Source organism: Cyclopterus lumpus, chromosome 22 (assembly GCF_009769545.1).
Source record: "Cyclopterus lumpus isolate fCycLum1 chromosome 22, fCycLum1.pri, whole genome shotgun sequence".
NCBI classification, from domain to species: domain Eukaryota; kingdom Metazoa; phylum Chordata; class Actinopteri; order Perciformes; family Cyclopteridae; genus Cyclopterus; species Cyclopterus lumpus.
Genome location: NC_046987.1, coordinates 8883387 through 8909829, shown reverse-complemented (window position 1 = coordinate 8909829; position 26443 = coordinate 8883387). Strand labels below are relative to the sequence as shown.

Genomic DNA, 26443 nt, shown 5'->3' with positions numbered 1-26443 from the left:
CTTTCATCGCAACAGACTGCTGTCTTTCAGTCGTTCCCTTTCAATCTGCGCGTAAAGCCACGCTCAGCCACGGCTGGAGGTGATTAGTGGCGAGGATAAATTGGCCGCCTGTGGCCAAACACGAGAAGTTCAGCCTCGTTTGGTTGATTTCAGTCTTTAATAAAAAGGAACCAACAAAAAAAAAATGCTGCACATTTCTTTGTTTAGTCATTTGATATATTTAGGCACTGTAGCAAGTGAGGTTTTTGGAGCCGGACTTAGATATAAGTGACATGATTCCGGCCTAACGTGTTGTAGGTGCAGTGAGAACACATGTCTATACGTATGGTTTTAATTCATTTAAAACAATACAACTTACAATCTAATGACAGCTCATTTTTACTATTAGTAAGCAGCTTGTGATAATATTGAATTCAAAGTAATGTATTGGGATTTACACAAGCTTTGTATTTACATTGATATCTGCAGACTAATGAAAATGATGTAAAGGCTGTGATACTAATAAACCGACATCTTCAGCTTCATCAAGGGGGCCACATATTTGTGGGCCTAATTTGTCTCTCCAACAAAAATATGTGCATATTACTTTACTTTATAAATTCTACTTTATGTATCTGGAAAAAAACACACTCATCAAGGTGTTGTTGTTTTGGCAAATTTTATTCACAGACTTAAAATTACAAATTTACAGCACATGAATGCATCTCTTTGCTGACCCAACTTGGAAAAAAGTATTTACATATTATACATATAGCAGCATATAAACACCATAGGGAGATGTAATGTGCTTTATACAGAGCCATTTTAAATGAAAACTATGCAGGAATATATCCTGTTTGAAAGACATTTCTTTGAAATCTTAATAACTTAACCAATAACGATGTGAGGTTAAATCAAGCCATCTAATGTGACACATGTCCTCTGTTAACTTTATAATATAAATAAATTGTGTTGAGGCAGCTTTTTTTAAGAGTCACAACACCAGCAGAGGCAGCTTGTTTATCACATTATAGCAATGTGTGCTTTTTTTTCTTGTCTTCTAACAAAATTTAAATTCTGATTTTCTCAATTTTCCACAGGACTTGAAAATCACTCACATATCCATCAACAACCATTCACTGTTAATACATTATACACATGTGCTTTTATACGCGCAAAATGATAATCCCTCAAGATAGTTTGTTTAAATAAATAGTTAAATAAAGCATTTCCTTCCATTTGGGACATGAGAAGATGCTAGATGAAAGGACATCTTACTGGAATTGACTTTGCAGTGAACGCACATTCAGAAAAGTCTGTTAAACCTGACAGATTGGCTCGAGAGTTGCTTAAAAGAAAAATAATCTGAAAAACAAGTTCAGCAGAACATATTCAAGATGTGTATAAGGCAGTGATTCAGACACAGTACATTATACCATAAGGTGCCTTTTCCCCTTCAGAAGATTCAAGTACACTTTTTGTTTTTAGAACAGCGCCATACAACTCCAATTAGTGGAATAGTGCTGGTATGCCCTTTATAAATAAGGGCGGATGCTGTATATTTCCTTCAGAGCACTGTCTGAACACAAGTGACCTCAGACATAGTAAACACCAAAGTATCACACTCCAGTCGAGTGAAGGTCTTTTTGTAAACCAACAAATAAATACTTAATAAAAAAAACACCACAAATCACAAGCTGTGTCCCAAATACAACGAACTTCAATATGAAGTGCATTCACATTGGGATGTAAACATACCCACAATGCAATGCACAAAAGAAATGGTGGAGCTGCTCACAATTTGCCGAAGTAAATAACATCGCAGCTACAGGAACAGCTCAGTAAACAATAAAAGTCACAAATCTTTGGAAAAACTGTTTTGATTTATTATCTTTAAGTAAAAGTCCACCCAGATAAAATGACTACAGCTCCATGAGCTTATAAGTGATGTGTGAACAAAACATGTTTGATCTTCCTATTAAATGATAAGTGCTGTGTTTCACCTAAATGGTGAAGAAAAACCTCAAAAAGGAAAAAGGATATATTTGGAAGTGAAAGCAACAAGAACAGTCACTAACCCTGGAATTTGGTTCTACACTACCTGACAAAAATAATACACTGTAATGATTTGTGAATTGTGTGTGCTTTTCTTTTAGCAGGTGAATTAGAGATTGGGACACAGCTGGAGATAAAGGCCACAGAAAACAGTCCCACACATAAGATGCCACTAGAGGGCGACGTAGACCTGTGCGATCCGCCGGTGGGAGCTGGTTAATGCTGATTATGTTTGGCCAGCAGTAGTCTGTGGTCTCTCCTGTGTTAGTCCAGATGGTTGGTGGTCATGTCCCTGGACAGTTTGTGCAAACCTGTTAAAGTGGCTGTAGTGGTCGGCTCGTCTTCCGCGGCTACACGTCGCTCCCAAGCGCTGGAGTTTCAGACTCAGAGTCCCTGTTAAAGGACGGGAGAACAGCCAGGAGTCACACACAAAGGACTTGGCTTGTCCAAACTGGGTGAAAAACGCATGCCAACACTGGAGCAGTTTTTTTAAGGTTTCATTAGGATTTAACTCAGGTATACAGAGCGAAATTGAATTTAGCACATCAGTGGTTTGTTTACTATGGTACGGCACACGGCCTGCTGCACAACAACAGGTACCGTATCCCGAATGAAGCATAAACATAAGCACCTGTGTAGTTGTTTGTTAAATGCACGTTTCCATTTCACTTACAGCATTTCCTGCAGAATTTTTCGGTTGCACTGCCTCCTTTCTTCATCAATAGGGTATGTCCTCAATATCAACAGCCCCACAGCTATAAGGGCCACAGGCACAGGAGAGACCAGCACCTTCAGGGTTAAACTGACCGCCTCTGGTTGGGAGCAGCTCCCAGTCACATAGCCGGCAAATCTGCATAACAAAAATGCAGATAGAGGGAGAAACGTTGAGCTGATGCGAGTACAGTTAGACAAGACTGTTGGGTGATTATGTGATTGTTGAGCACATGATCACTGGTCTGATGGGCTGTAACATTGAGCTGATCTCTATTAGCGTTAGAGGCATACACGTACATGTTAAGGATGACAGTGAGGATAGAAATGTACACGAGAAACAACATGGCTACAGATATTCATCAGTTAACTCACTTCAAACTGAGTGTAGAGACACCCAGGGAAACTCCAGAGGCAAACTTGATGAAGAATACGTAGAAGGAGTAGAAGAGGGCTTCGTAGCCGTGGATGTCTGGGTTTTTAACCTTGAAGTCGTCCACTACGTCGGGAAGCATTGACCTGCAAGCACAAGCACAACATTTAGAAGGAAACTCGAGGCACAATCAACAAATATCATGTTGATTCACGGGTTCTGTGGGTGAACTCAGGCTCACCAAGGCAGGAGGAAAGCTGCCGCCACGCTCACACCCGCCGCCACTGAGACCAAGTATGAAATGACCAGGTTGCTCTTGATGCAGATGATTAGGATCATGAAAGGTACTGCCCACTGTGGGAAAAGAGAGCAGGATGTGAGCAACTCCATAACAACACATCCTGTTGGTTTTATTGCCTTTGATGCGCCAAAAACAAGCATATTTGTGCTCACCGTAATGCCGAAGTAAACCGCTTTCTTCTTCCCAAACCGGGTCAGAAACCACTGCCACCACGGGATGGTTAGAGTCCCAGAAAGCTGAAAAAGATTAATCATCAGTATTGTTGTTTCATTAAATCTCATTATGTAAGAGGACAAGGGATGTACACAGTTCATTTAGGATTGAGTAGTCATCATTCAGCCTAGCCAGGTTAGCTTTCTTCATATTTTATTTAAGATAGAGGCATTCAATACTAAAAGTGATACGGGTTATGTTTTTTATTTTCCCTATTTTATCTAAATTTAACAGAGACAAATATTGATCTGCACTCTCACATTGTTATTTTTTGTGTATTTTTATAACAAATATATGTAATGGTGAAGGAAAACTCAAGTAAAGGATTGACACTTGCATTGTTATCAGTGAGCTATGATCAGAGCCGTAGTTACTATATGTAACTTTTAAGGTAAGAGAAGTTAAGGTTTTTCTAAAATGTCTGCCCAGGTAATGATCTGGGACACAAATCTACTTTTAGTTTGACATTTTAAGTCTTGGTTGAAGTATGGAATATATTGTGTCGTATATTGCCTCATATAACCATGTTTGTTTCTGTAGTTGGAGAAAGTAGATTAATTAAATAAATAATAAATAAATAAAAATAACTTAAGGTGTATTTCTTTGTTTCCATGCATGCCTTTTCTTTTGAAACATTTACATGCAAATATCCGACATATATAGATTTCTTAACAAATAAGTCTGGAGGTCATGAAATCGTAGTTCTTTTTCAAACCAAAATATCATTCTATCCAAAAAAACAAAGCATAACATCTGCCTCTTGGGACTACAGATGAAAAATAGCCTCTTGGCTTACTCTTATATTATTATATAACTTATATTAATGTGCACTGTCCCTTATCAAATAAACAAATTTAGAAAGCTGCATGTTGGACTTGCATCACTATACGACCTCAGCATATCTATAATCAGGGCTGCAGCTCGGGCACAATGAAATTTACCTCAATGATAACTTAACATTAATTTATTATAATAAACAATCAAAGGAATTCTTGGAAGCGGAAATAATAAAGTGACCACTGCAGGAAAAGCTCAAGGGACAAGTGCACAATAAGCTTTGTGTGGTCTTGACAGACAACCATTGACCTCCAGGTCAAACTTGGTCAACCAGTGTTAAACAACCACACAATAACTTGCTACTGACAACTTGGAAATTAGCATGAATATCAACTGTGGGCCAATGGAAAATACTTACTTCAAATCCCATTCTTCCAAATATGATACCTGGTGCCCAAAAAAAGTTTCCACTCCTAATCAGAGGGAAAGGCACCAGAGCAGAAAGCAGTAAGAAGAGGATGGAAAGGAGGGCGCAACCAATGGTGGCAGTTCCCATGGTGGCAGTGAGGGATCGCCAGGGCAACAAAAGCATCACTGTGCAACTGTCTCTCCCTCGATCTCCTGCTAAGGCCAAGCGAGCATGTGACTGGAAGACATGTTCCCAGGAGCCCAAACAACACCTCCTCTCACCCTGAAAATCTGCCCTTTCATCCCCGGTACCATGCGCTTCCTCGCGTGAGGAGAGGCCTCAGAGTCCGGGCGGAAAACCCCCCCAACACTGGGTGCTTACTCTGTGCCACAAGGATATCCAAACAAGGTTTTCTACTGCAGATGTCCTCCAACTCTCATACTGATTAGGGCTTTTACATGGAGGTCAACAGCTCTTCGGTGGGAAATAGAAGAACTCACCATGATGACCAGGAGAATATTCTGGAAGTCTTTTCTATGGCCGAGAGCGTAGGTGATGAAAAGGGCAAAGTTTCCCTCCAGCAGCTGCAAAAAACAAATGAAGGTTCATCTTTAAACTCTATATGCAAACTACAGATACAGATAAAAGAAATAGTTCAACATCTTCCTTTAACTATGATTTTATCAATAACTTCTGTATCCAGCACGAGAGATAACGAGGTAATGAAACACAGTATTACCATGAAGGCCAGAGAGGTGAAGAGGAAGCCGATGACTAGTTTTATGTACGGCCCGTAGCTCATCACCAGCCACAGGCCCTGCCGGAAGGTAAGCAGGGTTTTCTTCCGCCCGTTTTCTATGATCCGATAAGGAGGAGAAGAGAACAAAGATAAGGCAGATGTACATATTGTCAGTAAAGAATGTAATGCACAATGCAGAGACATTATTATGAGAAACAATGTTATGGCATGCGTGACATTTTTACGAACAGTCTGTGATAAGTAGGCCAAATGTTTCCCAAAGACAACCGATACAAACTTCAAAACAAAAGCGGGACAAAGTCATGGTTTTGCAAGGAGATTCAAATCTTTACCAAGAAGTCCAGAATCAAGTCCCAGTCCTAAACTTTGCATTTCGACAAGTCGTTAGTGTCCTCGAACAAAGACATTCTTAGTCGGCTAACACTCAAAGGATTTTGTCAAATAATCAATTAGTTGATGTATTTGACCGATCTGCAGGACTGAGTTTCTCTACAAGGAATCACACAAAAGACCCACTTTTAATCTCGTGTTGACCAGAGATGTGCTCACAAGTTACTGAATGAATCTCATAGCGTGAGGATGAGGTAGCTGTTGTCTGTCCATGTGCACTGTTGTCACATTACATTATCATGTTACATTACATTATTACATTACATGTCATTTAGCTGACGCTTTTATCTAAATAACAATAAGTGCATTAAACCATGAGTCCAAACTCAGAACAACAAGAATCTAGAAAGTACAATTTCTTCAATAAAGTTAAACTACGAAGTGCTATCAGTAAGAGACATTTAAGGGCTACTAAAGTGCTGCTACGGCTCTACCTTCCCTTAATAAAGGTATAGTCGAAAAAAAGATGTGTTTTTAGTTTCCGGCGGAAGATGTAGAGACTTTCTGCTGTCCTGATGTCAATGGGGAGCTCATTCCACCATCGAGGAGCCAGCACAGCAAACAGTCGTGATTTTGTTGAGTGTTTAGCTCGTAGTGACGGAGCTACGAGCCGATTGGCAGAAGCCGAGTGAAGTGAATGAGCTGGGGTGTGAGGTTAGACCATGTCCTGGATGTAGACCGGACCCGATCTGTTCGCAGCACAATGTTTTGAAGCGGATACGGGCGGCCACCGGTAACCACTGAAGGTCGCGGAGGAGCGGAGTAGTGTGGGTAAATTTCGGGAGGTTGAAGACCAGTCGAGCAGCTGCATTCTGGATGAGCTGTAGAGGTCGAATGGCATTAGCAGGTAGACCTGCCAGGAGGGAGTTACAATAGTCTAGCCTTGAGATGATCAGAGCCTGGACCAGAACCTGTGCCGCCTTCTGAGTGAGAAGGGGTCGTATTCTCCTGATGTTGTACAGCATGGACCTACAGGAGCGTGCTATTGCAGTAATGTTGACTGTCATGTGTCACCCCGAGGTTCCTGGCAGTCGGAGTCGGGGCCAACACTGAGTTGTTGATGGTAACAGTCAGGTCGTGGGTGGGAGAGCCTTTTTAAATCCAAGTGAAGTCACAACTTATTGGTGTTCAAGTCTTTTTTATTTTTTATTTGTCAAGTTGAGTCTAACACACTCGGATTCATGCTTCAAGTCTGACTGCAGCCAAAGTTATGCATCCTGTGCCAAAGCTCTGTATTTTAAATATGCATTAGTAATATTATATTAATTTTAATATATTAAAAGTGAGAACTTCTCTTGATATTTCATATTCATACCTTTTTTCTCCTTCACACCCAAAAACAAGACGACTGCACAGAGGACATAGATGATGCAGATGACCCCTGAAGAAATCAAATAAGCTTGTTTCTGAGGACAGAAAAAACTGAATTAGCTTCGACTAGCACTAGTATGTCAAGATCATCGTTTATCGGACACAATGCAAAAGACTCAAGGGACTCACCGTCTCCTCCAGTGAAACTATGGAGGCGTTGGTTGAGTTTCCGCTGTTCAGGTCATCAGGCTCAGTGGGACAATTTGAGGCTCCACCTACTATCTGTCCCTGGATTGCTGTGCCCAGAACTGTGCCCAGCACCTCCACCATCATACCTTAGAGCAACACAGAAATAGAGCGTCAGTGCCTGAAAGACAGACGCACGTGTGAAAGCATTTCGATCACGCAGGCGAGCTGACGTACGATAAGCGGTGGCAGAGTCCCTCTCCTTCTGGTCGTTGCTGATGAACATGGTGAGGGCCGAATACGGCACGTGAAAGCACTGCAAACGTACACAAACACACAGTTAGGCCAGTGCACACGCCGGGAACCAGAGGGCAACAAAGTGGTGGTGGTGGGGGGGCGTCGACATGACATACTAACCGTCTGCATTGACTGGAAGAGGCAGTAAAAGACCAGGTACCAGAGCACCTTCCCTTGCTCAAAAGGAGGCACGTACCATATCAGGAAGTACGTCAGCACCGCGAACGGTGTAGAGCAAAGGATCCTGGGAAGAAAAGCGGTGGAGGGTCTTTTTTAGGAGACAACAATTTGCAATGTTTTCAAATAAGCTAATGTGTGTGATTGAATGAGCAAGAATATTCCTTCTAATTTGAGCCACGACAGCGGGGTTTACCGTGCCGTACCGTTGGGCCTGAAACAAAAAGTGGGCCGAGCCTGTCGTTTCCTGCTGCTATGGAGTGCGTTTAATGAATTCTGCCCACTGTTACTGTAGCTTTACCCCCCTTTCATTTTCCCTTACTTGCAGTCACTTCTTTTATTCTCTCTCGTGGCCGCTTTGAGAATAATCCCCCTAATCCTGCCTCGTTAGAACTCTTGTGTGGAGAAAGGGCCTCGGCGTGTGCGCTGCAGAAGGGGCCGAACGGCGGGGCCACTCTGGTCCACCTCGCTCTGCCCCCACTAGTGTCCACAGTCTTTTCATCAATGTATGTCCTCCAGCTGACCTCAGTCAGAGAAGATGGTGCAACTTCAGACACTTGTTTTCAAAACAGACAACAGTCCAGCTAATACTCACGCCCAAGAACATGAAGATATCATACAGTTTATTCTTATTATTTTACACCAGCCCCTAGGGCTAAAACTTACTGCTGTGGGGCAGTGAAGCGATACATGATCATGCTTTTTTATTTTTCACTATTTTCTGGCTTTTTATTTTTTTATGACCGAAACAAACTGGAAAGGTAGCTGGAGCATAACCATAACAAAAATGACCCTGCAGTGCTGTAAAATTATGTGTTGCCCCTGATTCTTTTTATGAGCGGTCGTGCAAGAGAGATTGCTGGCAGCAGGGCCATATCACTGAACACAGAGTTGTTCCTTTATTGAACAGGACACCTCTGCACTCGCACATGGTGATATGAACCACCCGCCCCCCTTCTTGTGTGACACACATGGGAAATAAGAAAGAAAGCACCTCCTGGTTCCCTCTAATGTCTGAGTGAAATGGGCTAATGAGCTAATTTATCTGGAAATGGAGGCCGCGTTGCCACTGTTTCGCACACTGGCATGGCTGACTGAACACACACACCACAGATTCTTTATGTGCCACATTTGGAGGTCAGTAAAGCACAGGAAATGACCTTGAGGTATATAAACTGAATCAATTTACACAGTCCAATAAATCCTAATGCGTTTGAATTACACCAAAAACTAAATGTCTCATTCTAGTGCAACGTCACAATATCTGAATACAAGACATTATCAGAAAGTGAGGACATAAAAAAGTCTTCTGTGTTTTCTTATCTAACAGCTGAAAAGCTACACAGGCCACAGAGGATCATGCACATGTTTTTAAACAATGACCTCCATTATTACTACCAAGAAGGCCTCTTCCTTGACCCGAGGTAACCCTTCTCCACTTCTGCAAAAACCAAACGCACACACACACACACACACGCACACATACACACGCACATATAAAGATGGACACACCCCTATTCGTTTGAAGCTGATGGTGTGTTGTGGGTTGGACCAATCGCAGCAAAAGCCCTTACATTCCCCTCCTCCCCTTCACACCAGAGCGTGCAACTGCGCACAGCCTGCATCTCTGACTCAAATACCCATGATGCTCAAGATACCACCATGACATCATGCGAGAGAAATGCCTGTAAAATATTTAGATTGGTTCCTGTACAAATCATATCATGGCCTGAAGTCTTGGTTTCAGAACCAGACACTCTCCTGACACTGACATACGCCTTCCTTTCTCAAACACATGTATGTAAAAGAAGCTGCACCCCATTTCCCCCTTCAAGCAGAATATCAAGGTCATCTTCCTTTACATACCCGCTCTCTCAAAGAGAGCATTTTCATTCTACTTTTTTAAACCTGCACTTCCATTGCTTCATGCTGGGCCTTTCAGCGCTGAAGGTAAAGATAAATGGAAGCATACATCGAGCCAGTTCAGGGTTGCAGGGGGCTGAAGCCCATCCCAACATGCTTTTGGGATGCAGGGATACTCTTGACAGGATGCCAGCTGGTCGCCAGTGCAACACAAACAATAATCGAACTAATTGATAGATAGGATTGACAGCATGCAATAAGAAACGCAGCAATGCACCAACAAAGTGAAGCAGTGAAGAAGAAGACTTCTAGTAAGTAAACATGGATGTATTAAAAGAAAATGTTTAGATTTGTGGCATAATTATTTTTATATTACGTTAAAATCTTCTCTTTCTCTAAGGTATGAAGTATTTTCAAGTCAAAAGGCTCAATTTTACGAGTTACTGGTGTTAAAGTCCAAGTCAAGTTGCGAATCCTTTTGATTTTTCTCTTGTCTGACTCAAGTCCTCACTGCTTTATTCTTATAGTCTTACCACTTATTCCTCCTCAGGACCCTGTTGCCATGGATACAGCTCATGAGCAGTTTGTACATTTGCCTCACAATTTGTACCCAACTATTATCTAGATATCCTACTCATTTTCACTCTTTCCTCATCCAACTTAAAATGTTCTCTGCTTTGTGGACCTGTCCTAAAATGCATGTTCAAACACCTACCAGGGCATCATGCGGCCGATGCCGGTCCATCTACTCCGGCTCACCAGGAAACCCACTGTGGGGTCTGTGACAGCGTCCCAGGCCCGGCCCACAAAGAGGATGATAGAGGCATGGAAGGGATCCAGCTAATGGGGGTGGAGAACGTGGAAAGAGTGAGACACGAAGTCAAAACAGAGAGATGCTAAATACTACCTCATATGGCACGGCTGGTGATTCAAAAGAGCCACGACACCACGAGGTTATGGAAACCTTCCGAGACTTTCTATCTGCAGCAGTGAAATACACCACTGTGTAATTTGCTGAAGAACAAAGTAGCATTCAAAGCCACTGTAATGGTCTCATCTCCTGATCTGAAAGGCCTTTATTAAGTTACCACTGTGTACAGTGGAAAAGTCTAATTTGCTAATTGAGTAACAAAGCAAAGCAGTAGGAGTCCAGGTTAATGCGCTTGACCGGCTACTGCAGGATGAAGACCGTTAAAGTGAGACGAGGCTGAGGAGAGTGAACACAGGCGTTGGCCTTGAAGTTGATCTGTACGTGGAACTGTAGGAAAAATGCAAAGAGAAGGAAAGGAGTCTCCAAGTGGTTTGACGCAGCATTATTAAATGGATGAACTCTGTTTGAAAGAATCTGGAATACAGAGGACATTTCATTTACCATTTTAAAGTATTTCTACAATGTTTTCCAGCAAGGAAAACTGTTTTCTAGCTTTGACAAGTATGATTTATCTCTTTGTGTGTCTCTTGTAAAATCACCTGAGCCACATCCAGCAGGTAGATCTGGAGGAAGAAGCCCAAAGCGCTGCCTGTGATCTGGTAGGGAGCCCCGCCGATGGCATAGCACAGTTTATTCCACACAGTCAGACGAGTTCTCTGGTCCTTTGGCTGGAAGACAATGAGAGGGGAGGACAGAGGAGTAAGGCAGTTAGTTTGTCTTTATAATCATTTGTGCATCTGTCAACACTGAAATGCTCATCTTCCCAGAGGCGCCATACATTCAGGGGAAGTGGTGTGGGCAGTGGTGCGCTACGTGATCATTATCTTGAGACTTCCTCCAGAGCTTATTTAATCCCCCGTTTATGCTTCGACTACCCTCGGCCATTCCGGCAGCAAAACAACTTTTGGCATAATTGATGCAGTGTTAAACAGCCTGCTGCCACGAGGGAATGAGATTGGCCAACTTCCCTCACCGCACCGCTCAGAACGCCAGATTAGAGGCAAATCCCTGATGCAGTCCGGGCGTACACACTGCAGTCAAGACAGTGGCGTGAAACTATGAGGTTACTGTAGTTCACACATACTCCAACTACACCAGAGACAATCCAGCGCTGCCATTGGCTCCATCAATAGGATGTTGGAGATCGTGTGGCATTACATGCTGAGTAGCCAACAGTCAGCAGACAGCTTAGTCTTATCACATCCTGCAGCCACAGCCAATCGGCTGTAACGGTCGGCTGATGTCAGCAAGGGGGGTCTCTACGCCATGATTCACATCCCCAACCGACACAAAAGCGGCACCACCTCATGCTTCTCACAAATCACGAATGAGCAATGTTCTCTTCCCTCAGTGTATCAAGGCCCCGCTGGCGTAATTATCGGAGGAAAATAGAACTGAAGTTACATGAAGGAATACAGTCTGTGACCTTTGATGACTGGGGAGGAAAATCCCTCACCAACAGAGATTTGGGGATTCTAGGAAATAACTGTACGCACAATTATTTCTATTTGATTGTCTCTTATTCAAAGAGAAGATCATGTTGTGTGCAGTATTTTAATTACTGATATATTTAAATTAAAATCAATAAAATGTTCTTGAATACATGTCGATGTCTTAACGCAGTGGGGAAGGCCAACTCATTTTCTAGAGAGAGATGAATCAAAAAGGTATATTTTAATTAAATACGACTTTGCTGAGCTTAGATTGCTCTTGTAAATGTGAAATGCCATCTGATGTGGCTGTTAAAAGAGTGATCACAGCACAGACAAAGGATGTGGATGGGTTTGGGGCTGAAGATGGTATTTCATAGAAAAAGGTGCGACATGCAGAGCATTTAATGTAACACATGAATCATCTTGAGGACCCGTCAGACGCGTTTGGTTTAATACGCACACAATTCTCTGTATAGAGGAGGTTGTCTGAAATGCTCTTTAACATAATTATTGAATACACACTTTCTTTCTGAATCTCAGATGAATCATACAGCTCCGGAGCAGCCTTCTGCCACGCCACGTCTCTGCAGCACGTCGATCATCTCCAAGGCTGAACGGTTCAAATCAAATGTTCATAACCGGCCAGTTTAATTAAGATGTGGTCCCTTTAAAGCCGGTAACATTACGCCAGCCTCACGCGCATCTGCCCGGGGGCAGAAGGACCGACATGCCGGCTGAAGTCACTCAAAGAGCGTTTCAGACACCGACAGGAAGTAACGTTGATTTCAATTTAGGCGCCTTTTTTTTTTACGCCGCTGAATAAACGGGTGAAACGCATTGTAATAACCTCATAAATCAAAATATATATATAAGGCTTGACTTGCTCTTACCTTTGCCGTCTTTATCTCTGTATTTATGGGTTTGACTGGCAGTAAACTCGCCGCGTAGTGCTCGGCGCCCTCTCCTCGTGCCATTGTGCTTCCAGGAAGATAAATCAATCAGTATGTCTTTTTAGATATCGTAATATTCATCAGTGTCGGATGATAATAATTTTCTTAAAACCCGGCTTCATCATGGCTTCATCGTGTCGCGCTCATTGCTCTGACAGTCTCTCGTGCTCGGTGTCCTCCGTCGGCTCATTCATTCCACTACGCCTACGTCATGTAATGGGTGCCGTGTCATCGCGTGTTCCGGCTCCAATGCTGCTTCAGCTGCTGGAGGAAACGTGCAGTATAAAGACGACATTAAAAGTCCCTAAACGTTACATTTGTCTCGCCACGTATTTGACCAAATACATCCCAAGGACCATTTGCTTCATCTAAACAGAGAGCATGGTTGTATCATCCACATGACTCCTAACCTGTTCAGCACTCTTTCACACAACAGGCATGTCTCACAGAGCATCATCACTCTTTATATGAATCACTCAAGGGAGTTAAACGGGCCATGAAATACAGGGAAATAAGGAAGTCGTCAGTAAAAGTAAAGACTGGATCCATATGGCGACAAAGTCCTCTCTTGCTAATGTGATTTCAGTGTTTTGATATACTGGACTAGTTAAGTGGAGAGTTATCAGTTATGTGTGTAAACTGGAGACTCATCTATGCGTTTTTCCTTTTCAATTCTAAACTGTAGGTTAAGGTTAAATAGTCTTTATTGTACACAATGCTTTTAATACCTCTGAGCACCAAAATGTGGTCCTGGCTATATATATATACGTTGAAGATGTGTGTGTTATAGTTTGTCAAAGTTATGTGGGAATCCAGACGAAGTGTGAGTCAAGTTCATGACTTTGTATAAAAACAGAGATACTAACTTTGTCATCTGTTGACCGTCTCAGTCACCACGAGACTGGAGTGATGCCAGACAGACATCTCTCATAAAATGGTACTCTTTCTCCACTAGTATGTGGCTGTTTTCTTGTACACTCTCTGTGTTTCCCCTTGTTGTTTACTGACCCAGCTACAGTGAAATAAGGCCCATAGTTAGCCTGGCGGAGGTATGGGGAATTTACTCTGTTTTATGACAAAGATTAACCGAAAACATCTTAATCTCGCAGATTTGTTTTCCCGGCAAGAGATTGAAGTATAGCCAACCTTTACACTTTGTGTAAATGAGTAACTATGAGTAGGGTCCATACTTACTTTCCCTTTAACCAAATATTTTTATTTGGGTCAAAGTCCAATGGCCGATCTTGTAAAATTACTGCAAAGATTCTGTTTTTACAAATAAGTCGCGACCATCTGTCTTTATTTCATTTATTTTACCAGTTGAAATCTAGTTTGAAGCCAATTGCTCCACTTCAATCACATCACACAAACCATCACATGGTGATGTAATCAACCATAATGGGATCAAATGCAATTTTGTAACTAACACATGACTTCACCATCAATAAAACACACATTTTCTCAATTCAGTACACTCAGAGGTTGTGTTCCTATGTCCTTACATAGTTTGATATGACTATGGTGCTAATGTTAGCTAACTTTAGGTTCATGGCTATAAAGTACAGATGTATCTCCTAATCTGCCAAGTGAGTATTCACTTTAGCAGACAGATACATTAGGTGGTGTAAAACCTACAAAATTAAACATTTTTTTTGGAAATTTTTTGGAAAGTAATGAAGAGTTCTAATGTATCATAAAAATGGAAATACTCAAGTCAAGTACCACAAAATTGAACTGAAGTTCAGCATGCCAGCATGGCGCCATCTACTGAACATCAAGGTAACATTACAAAGTAATGTGCTGTAGCAAATTTGTGCTGCAACTCCTGATAGGATGCAAATATTTTCCTCTGTGTGATAGATATTCACGTGTATTAAAAACAAACTTTATATCAAACAGTAGTAACACATGCATAATACGCTGATCTTGATCGCAGTGTTTTAGTGGCAGGGATTTTTGATACAGCGATCCCATCACTTCAGCTCTACGTGATATAATAACCTGTCATTCTGTCCACAATATTGTTTGATTAGACTGATTAGGCTGTCCGTCTGCAGAAGTCTGTCAATCTTTGGAAGATCTTTTAGAGTTTGCCAAGATCACGCGTTGAATCTCATCTTTCCCTGTCTTGTTATCCTGGTGTTGGGAGTCAGGCCATTCCAGTGCACTTCAATATAAATCTGGGATACCTGCAGCGTGAGTATTTACTTTGAGTAATCCCATTATAGTCTAGTTTCTACTTCTGCTTCCCCTCATGTCTGTACTTTTTGTTCAGTTATAGTGTACAGTGCATAGTGTGTAATCTTGCTGATTAAGATTTCTCATAAAGAAACTCAAGATCATTGTATAAAATATGATAAATTGCTATAGATTATTACTCAACAGTATTTGAAGTGTGGGAAATGAACCCCTCTCTTACCAGCTACAACAATAAAATACTACTTATACAAAAACACTGTCTACCTGTGATAATAAAATACAAAAACACTTAAACTATATTGCACTTCTGTGCTGTTCCCTATATTGAATGTAAGACATTTACATGTCATGGTGTACTTTGTTGTAATTCTACTTTGTCTTAAATAAAGAAAATGAAAACTTCATCTACTGGGCCATTCCACAGTAAGATGGGAGTAAAGAGATGAGTTGTTTACACATAGCGAGCACCAGGTGGCAGCCTAACTCAGTCCATGTGTGCTGCAGCGAGGCCGTGGTTGCGGTCAGAGATGTGGCTCTCTAACTGCTATACACTCATGTTAGTATTTCACAGAGTGTACTCGCTCCTTTGTAACAGTATAAAGCATGTCCCTAACGTGTTGGTCTCACTTTGTACAGCCGTATCACATAAACATCACGCTTTCATCAGTAAACATTGTAGGAAAACAGTTTATTTATGACACAAGCACGTCCTGTGGTAATAATTAACTCAGAGGTGTAGTTGCCATTTGAATATTAACTGCAGTAGTTTATCATTTAATTCTAAAGAAAGATCAGGATCTTAGACTGTAATAATATCTGATGATATTTTCTGTATCTTAGCTGAGGAGAATATGAAAAGACAAAGTTATACCATCAACAGTAAAGTCTTGTTGTGAGGCATTGCTAAATATACATCTTTGGTGCGTGAAAGCTGTTAGCAGGTAAAGCTGGCACCCTACTGATCACACTCTTGTGGTATTTTATGAAGGGGGGTGTCAGAATACGGTGCGTTACATCCCTGGAGAGCAATAACACTTGGGTGAATTATTTACATTGTCTTTCTCATCTGCATGGCTTTTCTCTGAGCTGCGGGTGACTGGCCCCACTTTTGCTCCAGATTGTATCTTCTTAGCTGGTTGGAGAAGGTGAGAGGTCAGGGTTTTGGGGGTTCCCGGGTCACAGAGGTCGCGGGGAAAAGGTGGACGACCCCTTGTATAGCGCATGAGGACAATTCCACACAGTCCCCAAAATAAAAAAATAAACATTTAAATTCCTGCACTGCATTGTGAACGATATCCTTCGGGCGGTTGAGTGGGTGTTGCAGACATGAGGACTCTGGTGAGGTGGATCCCGACCCCCGACCCGACCCCCGCACCCTCTTTTTACGATCCTCACACATATGCTATGATGACAATGAAGGACAATGGCAGGTACTTGCAGTTAAGCTGGGAGATAACTTGGGTAGCAGTTGGTGTTAAGCATTGTCCTCGCTGAGGAAAAGATCCCCAAGTTTTGATGAAGCAACAGAAGAGAGGAGGGGGAGGAGGAGGGCCTCATCTGCATTTTATGGGACCAGAGATGTTTCTTTCTTCTCTTTGGCAGGGATGCAATTCTCCCAACATAGCAGATTGAGGGTTGGTCCACTGTGTAATTATGGGATGTGAAGTTACAGGATCTACAGGCTATGATCATTGTTTGCACTGTGGGGGAAATAACTGCAACATCACATTGGTGAAGCTTAAAGTTGGCAAGAACACTTCTCTTTTTGAAATTATTTTAAAAAGGCAACATTAAACTAATATTACAACAAATGGTTTATAAAACATTCACATGCTATAAAACAGTGTAGACAATGTCCCATTAAGATTCACAAGGCTTCCAAAATGATGGTATAATGTAAAAAATGTTATTTAGCTGGTAATTAGTAGGATACATTGGCAAGTCACAAGTAAGTCTAAAGCCTTGGCTATGAAATTCAGAGAGAAGTCTTTAGTCAAGACTGGTAGCTCTAAATCAAGTCCATCCCTACACTTTGTGTGTTATTTAAAATCTAAAAGATAAGTATTTGGAGAGAAATGTGTGGGCAGACTCCATCTGCTGACAGAGATCTTTCAATTCAATCAACAGCTCCTAAACAGCTACTGTATGTATTGATTGGTACTGCCTTTAGTTCACTTCAACACTCAAAGACACCACACAATCAGAGGAATGACCTCAGGCCTGTTGCTGACAACAGATGCCCATCACCAATCAGTGTCATCAACTTGGCCGTGTGACCAGAGATATTGGGGGTTTTGTCTTGTCAGCCGAGAGGCTTAATCAAGGGGGTGACGTGCATGCTATGGACAAAACTAATCAATATGTTCGTAAGGGTGAGGTTGAGGCCTCGGTTGGTGAATGATTTCGACATGGTGGTGTCTGGTCATGAGATGTTGGTGAACTTTGACCTTTTGCTCTAAAGTGAGGCTGCATTTGTTCCCACCAGACAATATATAGACAAACCATGTGTCTACTTAATCATTGTCTTGTTCGATATGGTCATATCATGGTTAAAATAATTAAATGTTTCAGGTCGATAAGTGCACATGGGTTTTTACAATGGAGGTCTTTTCTCTCTCTGGCAGAGCTGTTATTGTGTCCTGTAAACAGGAATGTTAAGACCCAATATAATAGTGTTTGTTTCAGACATTAACTTGTTTGCTGCTGAAGAGGCTGTCTCTCACTGTAAAGAAGATTACTCACTTCACCACCACCTGCAGACAGCTGGATCTCGGCTGTTTGTGTACTCAGTGTGGTCTTTTGTGTTAAATGCAGGTCATTCAAAGATGCACTCCACCCGTCACTGTGGAAATGCTTAGTGGCTTGGAATAGAATACACCTGTGTCATGTTGGATATGGAAATTAAGGACAATAAATTATTATTGTTTGTAATATAAATAAAAGACTTGATGCTGTGAATCCACAACTTTTCACATGAATACAAGGAAACTGCTATACTTTGTTTCCCTTTCCATCTGTTGTGCCTACAGCTGGTTATCAGTTATAATTGACATATTAAAAAAGTGCTGTTGGAAAAAGAGGATTGGGAATTGTTTAGGCTTTGGAGATCTGCAGATTTGAACAGGATTAAGGAAAAGAGGATCCTCTTTAAACTAATGTTTGGCCTCAAGGTTGAGCCATGTCAACTTTATGAATGAGGACCACGGCTTGTCTCGCAATGCAAACAGGACATGAGGACAACCTCAAATCATTTTGTGGTTATAGGGAAATATTGATTTAGTGTTTATTATGCCGGGATGCAGTGGTGGAAGATGAATCCTTTACATGAGTGGAAGCACTACATCAATGTAAAACTACTCCACTACAAGTTAAAGTCCTGCATTTAAAATTGTACTTTCAAGTAAAATATATTCATTATGCAGAAATAAGTCCTCTTGGATTTTTTAATTATAGTTTCATACTATTGGGACGTTTTATTAGCCCAACTTGATGACAATTATTTCTCATAAATTAATTTCTTATTTGATCTATGAAATGAAAAAAATGTTTGGTTGAGCACAATCTCCTAAAGCATAAATCAACATCTTTAAATGTCTTGTCTTGTGCAATCAAACATATTCAGCTCACTATTATTACATATAAGACTAAGACAATTAAGCAACTATTTGCTTCAGCTTTATATTTCATACAAACGCATCAATGTGACAGAGTTCTTTTACTTCTGAAGGTGAACGTGGAACTGAATGCTACTTTATATACAGATAATTCCTTTAATCTACGACATAGCTTTATATTTTATTTTTAAATTGATATTAAGTTGATCCTTGAGTACAAACTTTGTAAATAGAATATAAAGCAACTAAAGTTGTCAAAGTAAATAAAGTGTAAAGCAGCACATAATGGCAAAGTGAATGGAGGCGACATGGAAATAGCAATCTCTCAGATAATGACTAACAATAAAACACATGTTCTTCTTCTACAACTAGAAGGAGAAAAAAAAAATCAACAAATATCGATGATGAAATATGCCAGTTAGTGTGACCATAATTGGCGTCGCAGACGGGGCGGGGCTAAGTGCCTCCCCCCCCCCCCCATGCAAATAGTGGGGCTTACCCGGATGTACCGCTGCAGACATTTCGGAGGCTCCTCCCTGCTCTCTTAGCTCCTCCCTGAACTCTTTTAGCTCCTTATAACAGGATATCTCACTGGCGCGAAAAACGCACAGTGTGGTTCCTGTAACACGTCGTGGGGCGGACCCTGTGCCTGTTGTGTGAGCGCCGGGTTTTACCTTTAAATTAAAACTGCAACTAAAGTAAAGACTGCGTGCAAACCGCGCGCCGTGGCTTCCGACAACAACTCGGTCCGCTTTTATCTGTCTGATCCCCGTGATCCGTGGACTCTTTGGCCGCCGACGGGATTTTCCAATGCCCTGAATTTCGCTGTGGGATTTTTTTTTTTTTTTTGCGGAGAGCCGGTGAGTAGTTTTTTATTCTAGTGCCGACCTTTTGGGAAGTTTCCGATGAGCAAACCCGAGGGCCGTCTGTGAGCGCTCACCCACGCTGTGGCTGTGAGGCAGTCCACTTTTCTTCTTCGCACACATGACTCCGTGGAACAAAGCGCTGCCTGCATGGCAGGAAATGCAGCCACGCGCGTTACTTTTACGCAGGATAGTCATGTACGTCTGTAGATCTCTCGTTTGGTCCTCTTTAAAAAAAAAAAAAAACGCTCGCACTGAATCATAGTTGACGCCTATATTATATTATATATATATATATATATATATGTGTGTGTGTGTGTGTGTGTGTGTGTGGTCCTGGACAGCTTGAGTCCACCTCTTCAAAGAGGAGCATCCGCAAGATTCAATCAATTATTAATGTGGTCCCGCTAGTAGAAAGTAGGCTTTTAAAGACATGTGATATCCTAATTGCCCATTAGATTGACACTTGAGAAATGTGATCATACTGGGAACTACTTTAAAAAGAGCATTGCTAATCACTGTGATATTTCTCCCTCAGGGTTGTTCAGGACGTTTCTCAGAGGCAGCTGGTGTCATTTGATCCCTTTCTGGAAATAAACCCAGAGGATTTTTTTTTATATTAACTGTGAACATGGAGTTCGACTGCTACCAGCACTATTTTTTCGATGACTTCGACCGAGAGGAGGATTTCTACAAGTCGACCGCACCGAGCGAGGACATATGGAAAAAGTTCGAGCTGCTGCCCACCCCTCCCATGTCTCCCACGCGGACTCTGAGCGGCGGGGCTCTCCTCCTCTCGCCGGGAGACAAGCTCAGCTGGCTGTCCAAGGTCCTGGGGCAGGACGAGGAGTGCGAGGGTCAGTTCATCCCCGACACAGGGGAGCTGTTCGGCAACCTCAGCTCCATCATCATCCAGGACTGCATGTGGAGTAGTTTCTCTGCCAGTAAGCAGCTGGAGAAGGTCAACGGGAGAGTACCAGCTGCGGCACAGACCGCTGTCCCCCCGGTGGCCCAGATCTCCGTGAGACCGAGCAAGGTGCAGTGCGTCTCTCCCGGTGGCCCGGTCGCCACCGCGGCGACAGACTGCGTCGACCCCGCGGCTGTTCTCACCTTCCCGACAAGCAGCTGCAGGAAGCCGGCGTCGTCTGGCTCCGAGTCTCGCTCTGATTCCTCTGGTAAGGAAGCAGTCATGCTCTAAATTGCCCCACCCTTCTCCTGCCTCGGGATTATATTGCCCTCTAACAATGCGTAAAAGCTCGGCTGCTGTTGCACAACTGTGGTCTTTGGTGCAGAGGGGTTATTAAGTGCAACCGCCAGTCACCGTAAAGCGGCATTCTGTACTTCTCACTTTTCATAATGCGCCACATGTTTGTGCAATCTTTTAAAAACCGCGCCCCCGTCACTTTGACTTGAATTGCCCCGTCTCGATATCTCTCTGGCGCTGCATTGCAATCCGAGTGCGGTAGAGGGGCGGGGTTACCGAGACATGGTGATTTATGGCTCACTCTCCCAGAGACAGACCGTGAGAGTAACTCTTTCACATTAGGGAGTGCCCCCTGCCAACAGATCTCCTCAGTTAAATAGTTGATGAATGCTCAGTGTTCAAAGACAAAAGGGTGAATTCCTGGCATGGATAACCACTGCTGTTAACACGTCAGTTCATACTCTGCCCTCCTCAGATGGAGGAGTAGGGATTTGCATGCCTGGCTATGGGATGCACTTCTTATTGATTTGTTTGGTTACATTTTGATTATTCTGCAACAGCTTTTAGGATGGCATAGAACCATCCTGCTGTTTTACTGCCGTTGTTCTATGTGTATTGATGAGTTGTTCATATGTGATCACAGATGATGAAGAGGAAATCGACGTTGTCACTGTGGAGAGCAAGCAGAACCGGGTGCGGCTGGTGAATGCCAGAACACCGGTGACCATCACGGTCCGCGCTGACCCCTGCCCCAAACGCTTTCACATGTCCGTCCATCGGCAGCAGCACAACTACGCCGCCCGCTCCCCAGACAGTGAGCCTGACGACGACGACGACGACGACGATGATGATGATGATGATGACGATGATGATGAGGAAGATGATGAGGAAGAGGAGGAGTATGCAGAAGAGCCTCCAAGCAAGCGTACCTGCACATCATCCAGTCAGCAGTCGGGCTCTTCGGCTGGTGTTTCCCAGGCTGGCTCCCCCTCCGAGAGTCCCCAAAACTCCGACGCAGAGGACACTGACCGCAGGCGGAACCACAACTTCCTTGAACGGAAAAGGAGGAACGATCTCCGGTCCCGTTTCCTCGCCTTGCGCGACCAGGTCCCTGGCCTGGAATCGGCCAAGACTCCGAAGGTGGCCATCCTGACCCATGCGACGGAGTACCTGTCGGACCTGCACACCAGGGAGAAACGGCAGCTCCAAGAGAAGAAACGCCTGAAAACAAGACAGCAGCAGCTTCTCCGCAGGATAGCAGAACTGAAGCGCTCTTGAGACGCTTGTGAAATAGACTGCCTCATTATTCATATTCAGGAACTTTATTCTCAAGTTATCTGTCACTTTTGGAAAGCTCCAGTTTTTATATAACAGCCTCGTGTAAATAGCTGTGAGTTCTGTTTTGGAGTACATTTGCTGTGGGCTTCCTATGAATTGACTGTGCTGGCCAATGAACCAGATATGAGGAGGAGGAGCAGCTAGTGAGCTTAAATTTTAGTTTTAAACAGGGGTAATGGAATTTCTTTTTTTTTATAGCTATGACTAAGATAATTCTTAGTATGCTATGTGTGATAGTGAGTTTATGTAGGCTCCAGGATGTGTTTTAATGCAAGTGAGGTGTGAATGCCCTTCTGTGTACATATGAGTGAATGAGTTGGTGAGTTTGATGTACAAATTGTTCTGTATATAATAGCTTATCACTCCTGGTGAAGGAGGAGCATTGCTCCACTTTATGACGTGCCGCCAGGCATCGAGGAATCTCTATTTTGTTAAAGTAGGAAAAAATGGGCGAAAAAATAAGTAGCACTGCTGTACTTTATATTCACACGTCACTTTTTCAATGCTTCTCCTGATTTTTTTTTTTTTTTTTAAAGCATGCTAACATTGACGACACCATTAAATTTTTATACCATATTTGCATACAACCCTGTCGTCTTGTTTTTATTCAAATAGTATGCGAAGACACAAGTTACCGTATTCATCTGTAAAATTAATATAAAATAAGATTGCCATCAAATTTGCTCTGCTACCCCACCTTTTAGTCAGTTATTAGCTTCCATGGAAACCTGAGGGAACCCTTGATTTAAATGTGGAAGTACCAAATGTATCACTCCTCACACTTGTAGTCTAGGTAAGGTCCTGTGCTGCTGTGGTCGTGCAGCTCCAGAAAAACAATCCACTATCACCCTCAAATCGTCTGTAAATGATGGCAGATCATACAAAAAGTACCTGCTGGATTTCCCCCTGCCTCTGTCACTTTGCGGTATCTGTTGTGTAAACGAACGCGTCTTGTGCGCCAGATGCAGGCCTACAGGAGGTTAAACCCAGCTTGTCCTTGAGACTTGCCCTTGAAGAGTGTGTGTGACACTGTTGTGGATCCTCCCCTCTGCAGTGGCTGCTGCACGCCGGCCCACTGATGTGCGCTGAACTAGGTTACACTCACACGTGGGTGCAGTCGGTATCTTTAGAACAGTCCCCAGACGTTTGACTGCTACCTGGATCTGGTGCAGTTATTCACACAGGTATGCAGTCGGAGAGCTTCATTGAAAGTGGCTGTAAAAATGACCATTAAATGGAAACATTTAAAATCACTCTTAATTTCTTCTTTGTTGGATGTCACTTTCCTCTCATCCTCTAAGGCATCTATTTGTTATGTGACAAGCCTTTTTCTACACTTTGGCCTTACTCTATTGCTTTGTGGACCCAGAGAGCTACTTGTGTTAGTAGAGTAGAGCTGAGGGCTTTTATTTTCTTCATTTTTGTGTTTAGCGGCAGATTCTTCGTTCATTGTTAAACAGTAACCGGCAAATCTAATCTGACTACAGGTTTGTCAGTTCATAGTCCCTGTAGGATTTATAACCCTGCAGTGGCTAAGATCCTGACACTGGTGTATATCATTTGCAGACGGGTAGTTGTGGGTACTTCCTGCCCATTATTGATGAGTGGGTGCGGGAAATCAATGGAGTGCAAAATGGAGAGCATAACCCACACAACGTTTCGTGCAATAACTTCCTGGGAGATGGTACTGCCCCATCGATGACCTCTCAGACGAGTCTCTGCAAGCCTGGTTGACTCAGGTTTGACTGCCTGTCATTTGTATAATGGACTCAAAGCAACCATTTCATTCAAGTACAGCCTGACAGACGAGCCAGGCACACCCTGAACTCCAACCGTCTCCAATCTCACAGCAGGGAAAACTTAGTGTTCTCGTCTCCCTGTTTTCACTCTCTGGGTCCCATTTTTGGGCCTGAGGGCACTATTTTCTGGCACAGTTGAATATTTCCTTTACAAAATCTGCGTTTAGTCTCAGTAGGCTTTGTTGAGGGAGTTAAATGACCCCATCTTTGCACAATAGATAATTGAAACTCCATGAAACAATATTGACTTTTGCTTTGACAATTAAGAAATAACAAGTTGTTCTGCAAAACGTACTGCCTGGTTGTACTTCTCTTTTCTTTGGTAAACTGAGAACAATCAAACTGAGCAAAAAGGTGATGAAGTCTAATCACAGCGCACGGTATATGTGTACTGCATCAGGAAGTGAAAGCCGAAATCAGATATCAGGTCATGGAGCAATCGGTCTGATTCGTTTCCGGTTACCTTCTGAGCATGAAATTCATCTAAAGTGATGCAACACAAGAGTAGGACATCAATTATTAATTTAATAACAGGTTCAAAGAGTTTCTCGAAGAGATGTGCTGTTAGCGTAGTTGCAGGTTCATTTCTGGTCAATGCAACTATCCAAGAACTGAAATATGCAGGCTTGTTTTTAAAATACCCAACATTTGACATTTCAGTCAGTGTTTCTAAAGATACATGATTATCTACACTGATAAGTTGGAGTTTAAAAATGAAATCCCCACATTAGGAGGTTTGAAACAGCAGCTGCATGTGTGCCAATATTGACAGTATAAGCACTCAGTGATTATGACGTTACTCTTTTTGAAGAAAAAAACGGTGTTTACCCTGAAGGAAATAATGAGGTAAGAGGATCTTTTTTTCCAGTGGGATGCTCATCCCAGTTCTGCTGTGCTTTGACGGTTAACTTGCCGGACCAGATTTTCTGCTCTTTAATTCATGCAATGCCCACACTGAGCCGTGACTTCTGAAGGGCACATGTGATCACTTTCACACACATGCTCAAACTGGGGCTGTGTCCTCTTAGAGCACCTGTGTTTTATTCTCTCACAACTGAAGGCTACATTTGTTTCCCGCAGTAAAATAAGCCTTTTAGTCCCAAACAGCTGCAACCTGTTGCTGTTCCCTTTATTAAATATCAGGCTGATGTAAGAAGAGATCCATTCATGGCTGCGTCATAGAGGTCTACATGTTCCCCAAGGGTACGAGACAGACTGTGACAGCTTTACTGGTGGTCAGACAGAAGTGTGTGTGACGTGTGCGATCAGGGTGCACTGTGGAGAATTGATGATTTGGCTGGATTGAGAGGAGCCTCTCTCTGATTTATACATACTCTTCATACACTTCTCTAAAAAGCAATCTCATTAATCTTGCATTCTCTATTTGAGGATGTGTGTGGTTACCAACACCATTCATTCACCCTGTTAGTATCCCTGTGGCCAAAGAGTGAGTACATTTACTATGGTCTTTGCATGTGTAACCCATGGCAAATAACTGCGTCACTTCAGAACAATGGCTCACGCTTGTAAACAATGGGAAACACAAATAGCCACGTCTTATCTTTAATGCTGACAAGAAACACAACCAGTTATACTGGTTGGTCCGGCATGTCTTGCTCCTAAACCACCATCTAGGTCAAACAAGTGTGGATCTGCAGTTTGGGGAATGGGAGTGTGATAACTACATATAGCCGTAAAAGCTTCTAACATATGAAGTGCATCTTTGTTCCTAGAAAGTGGGAGGACAAACTTTTGCAACTTTTAAAACCCTGCAGCTGTCACTGTGATGAATATCTTACCTCTGCACTTTGAAATAAAAACAGCACACAGACACATTGAGCAACGTTTCCACCATGTCAACTGGTTGTGTTCTTACTGGTCTGGTTTGTATAGCGTGTATACACTGCGTGTTTACACAGTGGCGCAGGGGAGGAAACGAACCATGAGCAAAATGCACTGGTTTGTGATTCTAAGAGCACTGGCTGCATATCTCTGACCTATATGTGAATGCATATAGAACATCAAATATAGAAGGAGGAAGAGGTTTATGTTAGGATGACCTTATGATCTTCCATGTAAGAATGATCTGCAGTTGAATTGAATCGTCTTCCATTAGGTGGCTTGGTTCAGAGATTTGGAACGGTTCAGTGCTTCATAGTCGGCTGGAGAGAGGAGAAGTGGACTCACTGTCATCCATTTTTCTAACTCAACACTCAGCACACAGCCTTCCCCTTATTTTATTTTTAAGTGGCTGACGGTCAAGGAAGATGGGGGAATCACAAGCGGGAAGAGACACACAACATGCTTGTG

The 26443-nt window shown here is 42.6% G+C and overlaps 2 protein-coding genes across 2 annotated transcripts; one reads left to right on the top strand and one right to left on the bottom strand.

Annotated features, from left to right (window-relative positions):
- Positions 1–644: 644 nt before the first annotated feature.
- On the bottom strand, positions 645–13551 carry LOC117751706 (sodium-dependent lysophosphatidylcholine symporter 1-B-like). The gene is made up of 14 exons (XM_034563666.1): positions 13057–13551; positions 11273–11401; positions 10518–10642; positions 7883–8006; positions 7703–7781; positions 7469–7614; positions 7284–7374; positions 5558–5673; positions 5319–5402; positions 3572–3655; positions 3360–3472; positions 3121–3264; positions 2708–2884; positions 645–2427 (listed from the first exon to the last, which is right to left on the bottom strand). Exons 1-14 carry the CDS (start codon positions 13138–13140, stop codon positions 2385–2387), a joined length of 1539 nt encoding a protein of 512 aa, XP_034419557.1. The 5' UTR covers positions 13141–13551; the 3' UTR covers positions 645–2384.
- A 5968-nt stretch (positions 13552–19519) lies between these two features.
- On the top strand, positions 19520–22921 carry LOC117725388 (protein L-Myc-1b-like). The gene is made up of 3 exons (XM_034525521.1): positions 19520–19789; positions 20331–20967; positions 21640–22921. Exons 2-3 carry the CDS (start codon positions 20424–20426, stop codon positions 22272–22274), a joined length of 1179 nt encoding a protein of 392 aa, XP_034381412.1. The 5' UTR covers positions 19520–19789; positions 20331–20423; the 3' UTR covers positions 22275–22921.
- Positions 22922–26443: the final 3522 nt, after the last annotated feature.

Bases quoted from the DNA above. Each gene is read 5' to 3' on its own strand.
- LOC117751706 (XM_034563666.1), bottom strand. From the start codon at position 13,140: ATGGCACGAGGAGAGGGCGCCGAGCACTACGCGGCGAGTTTACTGCCA. The intron at 5,403-5,557 runs GTAATACTGTGT...TGTTTTTTGCAG, and splicing joins TCACCTCTCTGGCCTTCATG to CTGCTGGAGGGAAACTTTGC. The intron at 2,885-3,120 runs GTGAGTTAACTG...TTTGTTATGCAG, and splicing joins GTCTCTACACTCAGTTTGAA to ATTTGCCGGCTATGTGACTG.
- LOC117725388 (XM_034525521.1), top strand. From the start codon at position 20,424: ATGGAGTTCGACTGCTACCAGCACTATTTTTTCGATGACTTCGACCGA. The intron at 20,968-21,639 runs GTAAGGAAGCAG...ATGTGATCACAG, and splicing joins GTCTCGCTCTGATTCCTCTG to ATGATGAAGAGGAAATCGAC.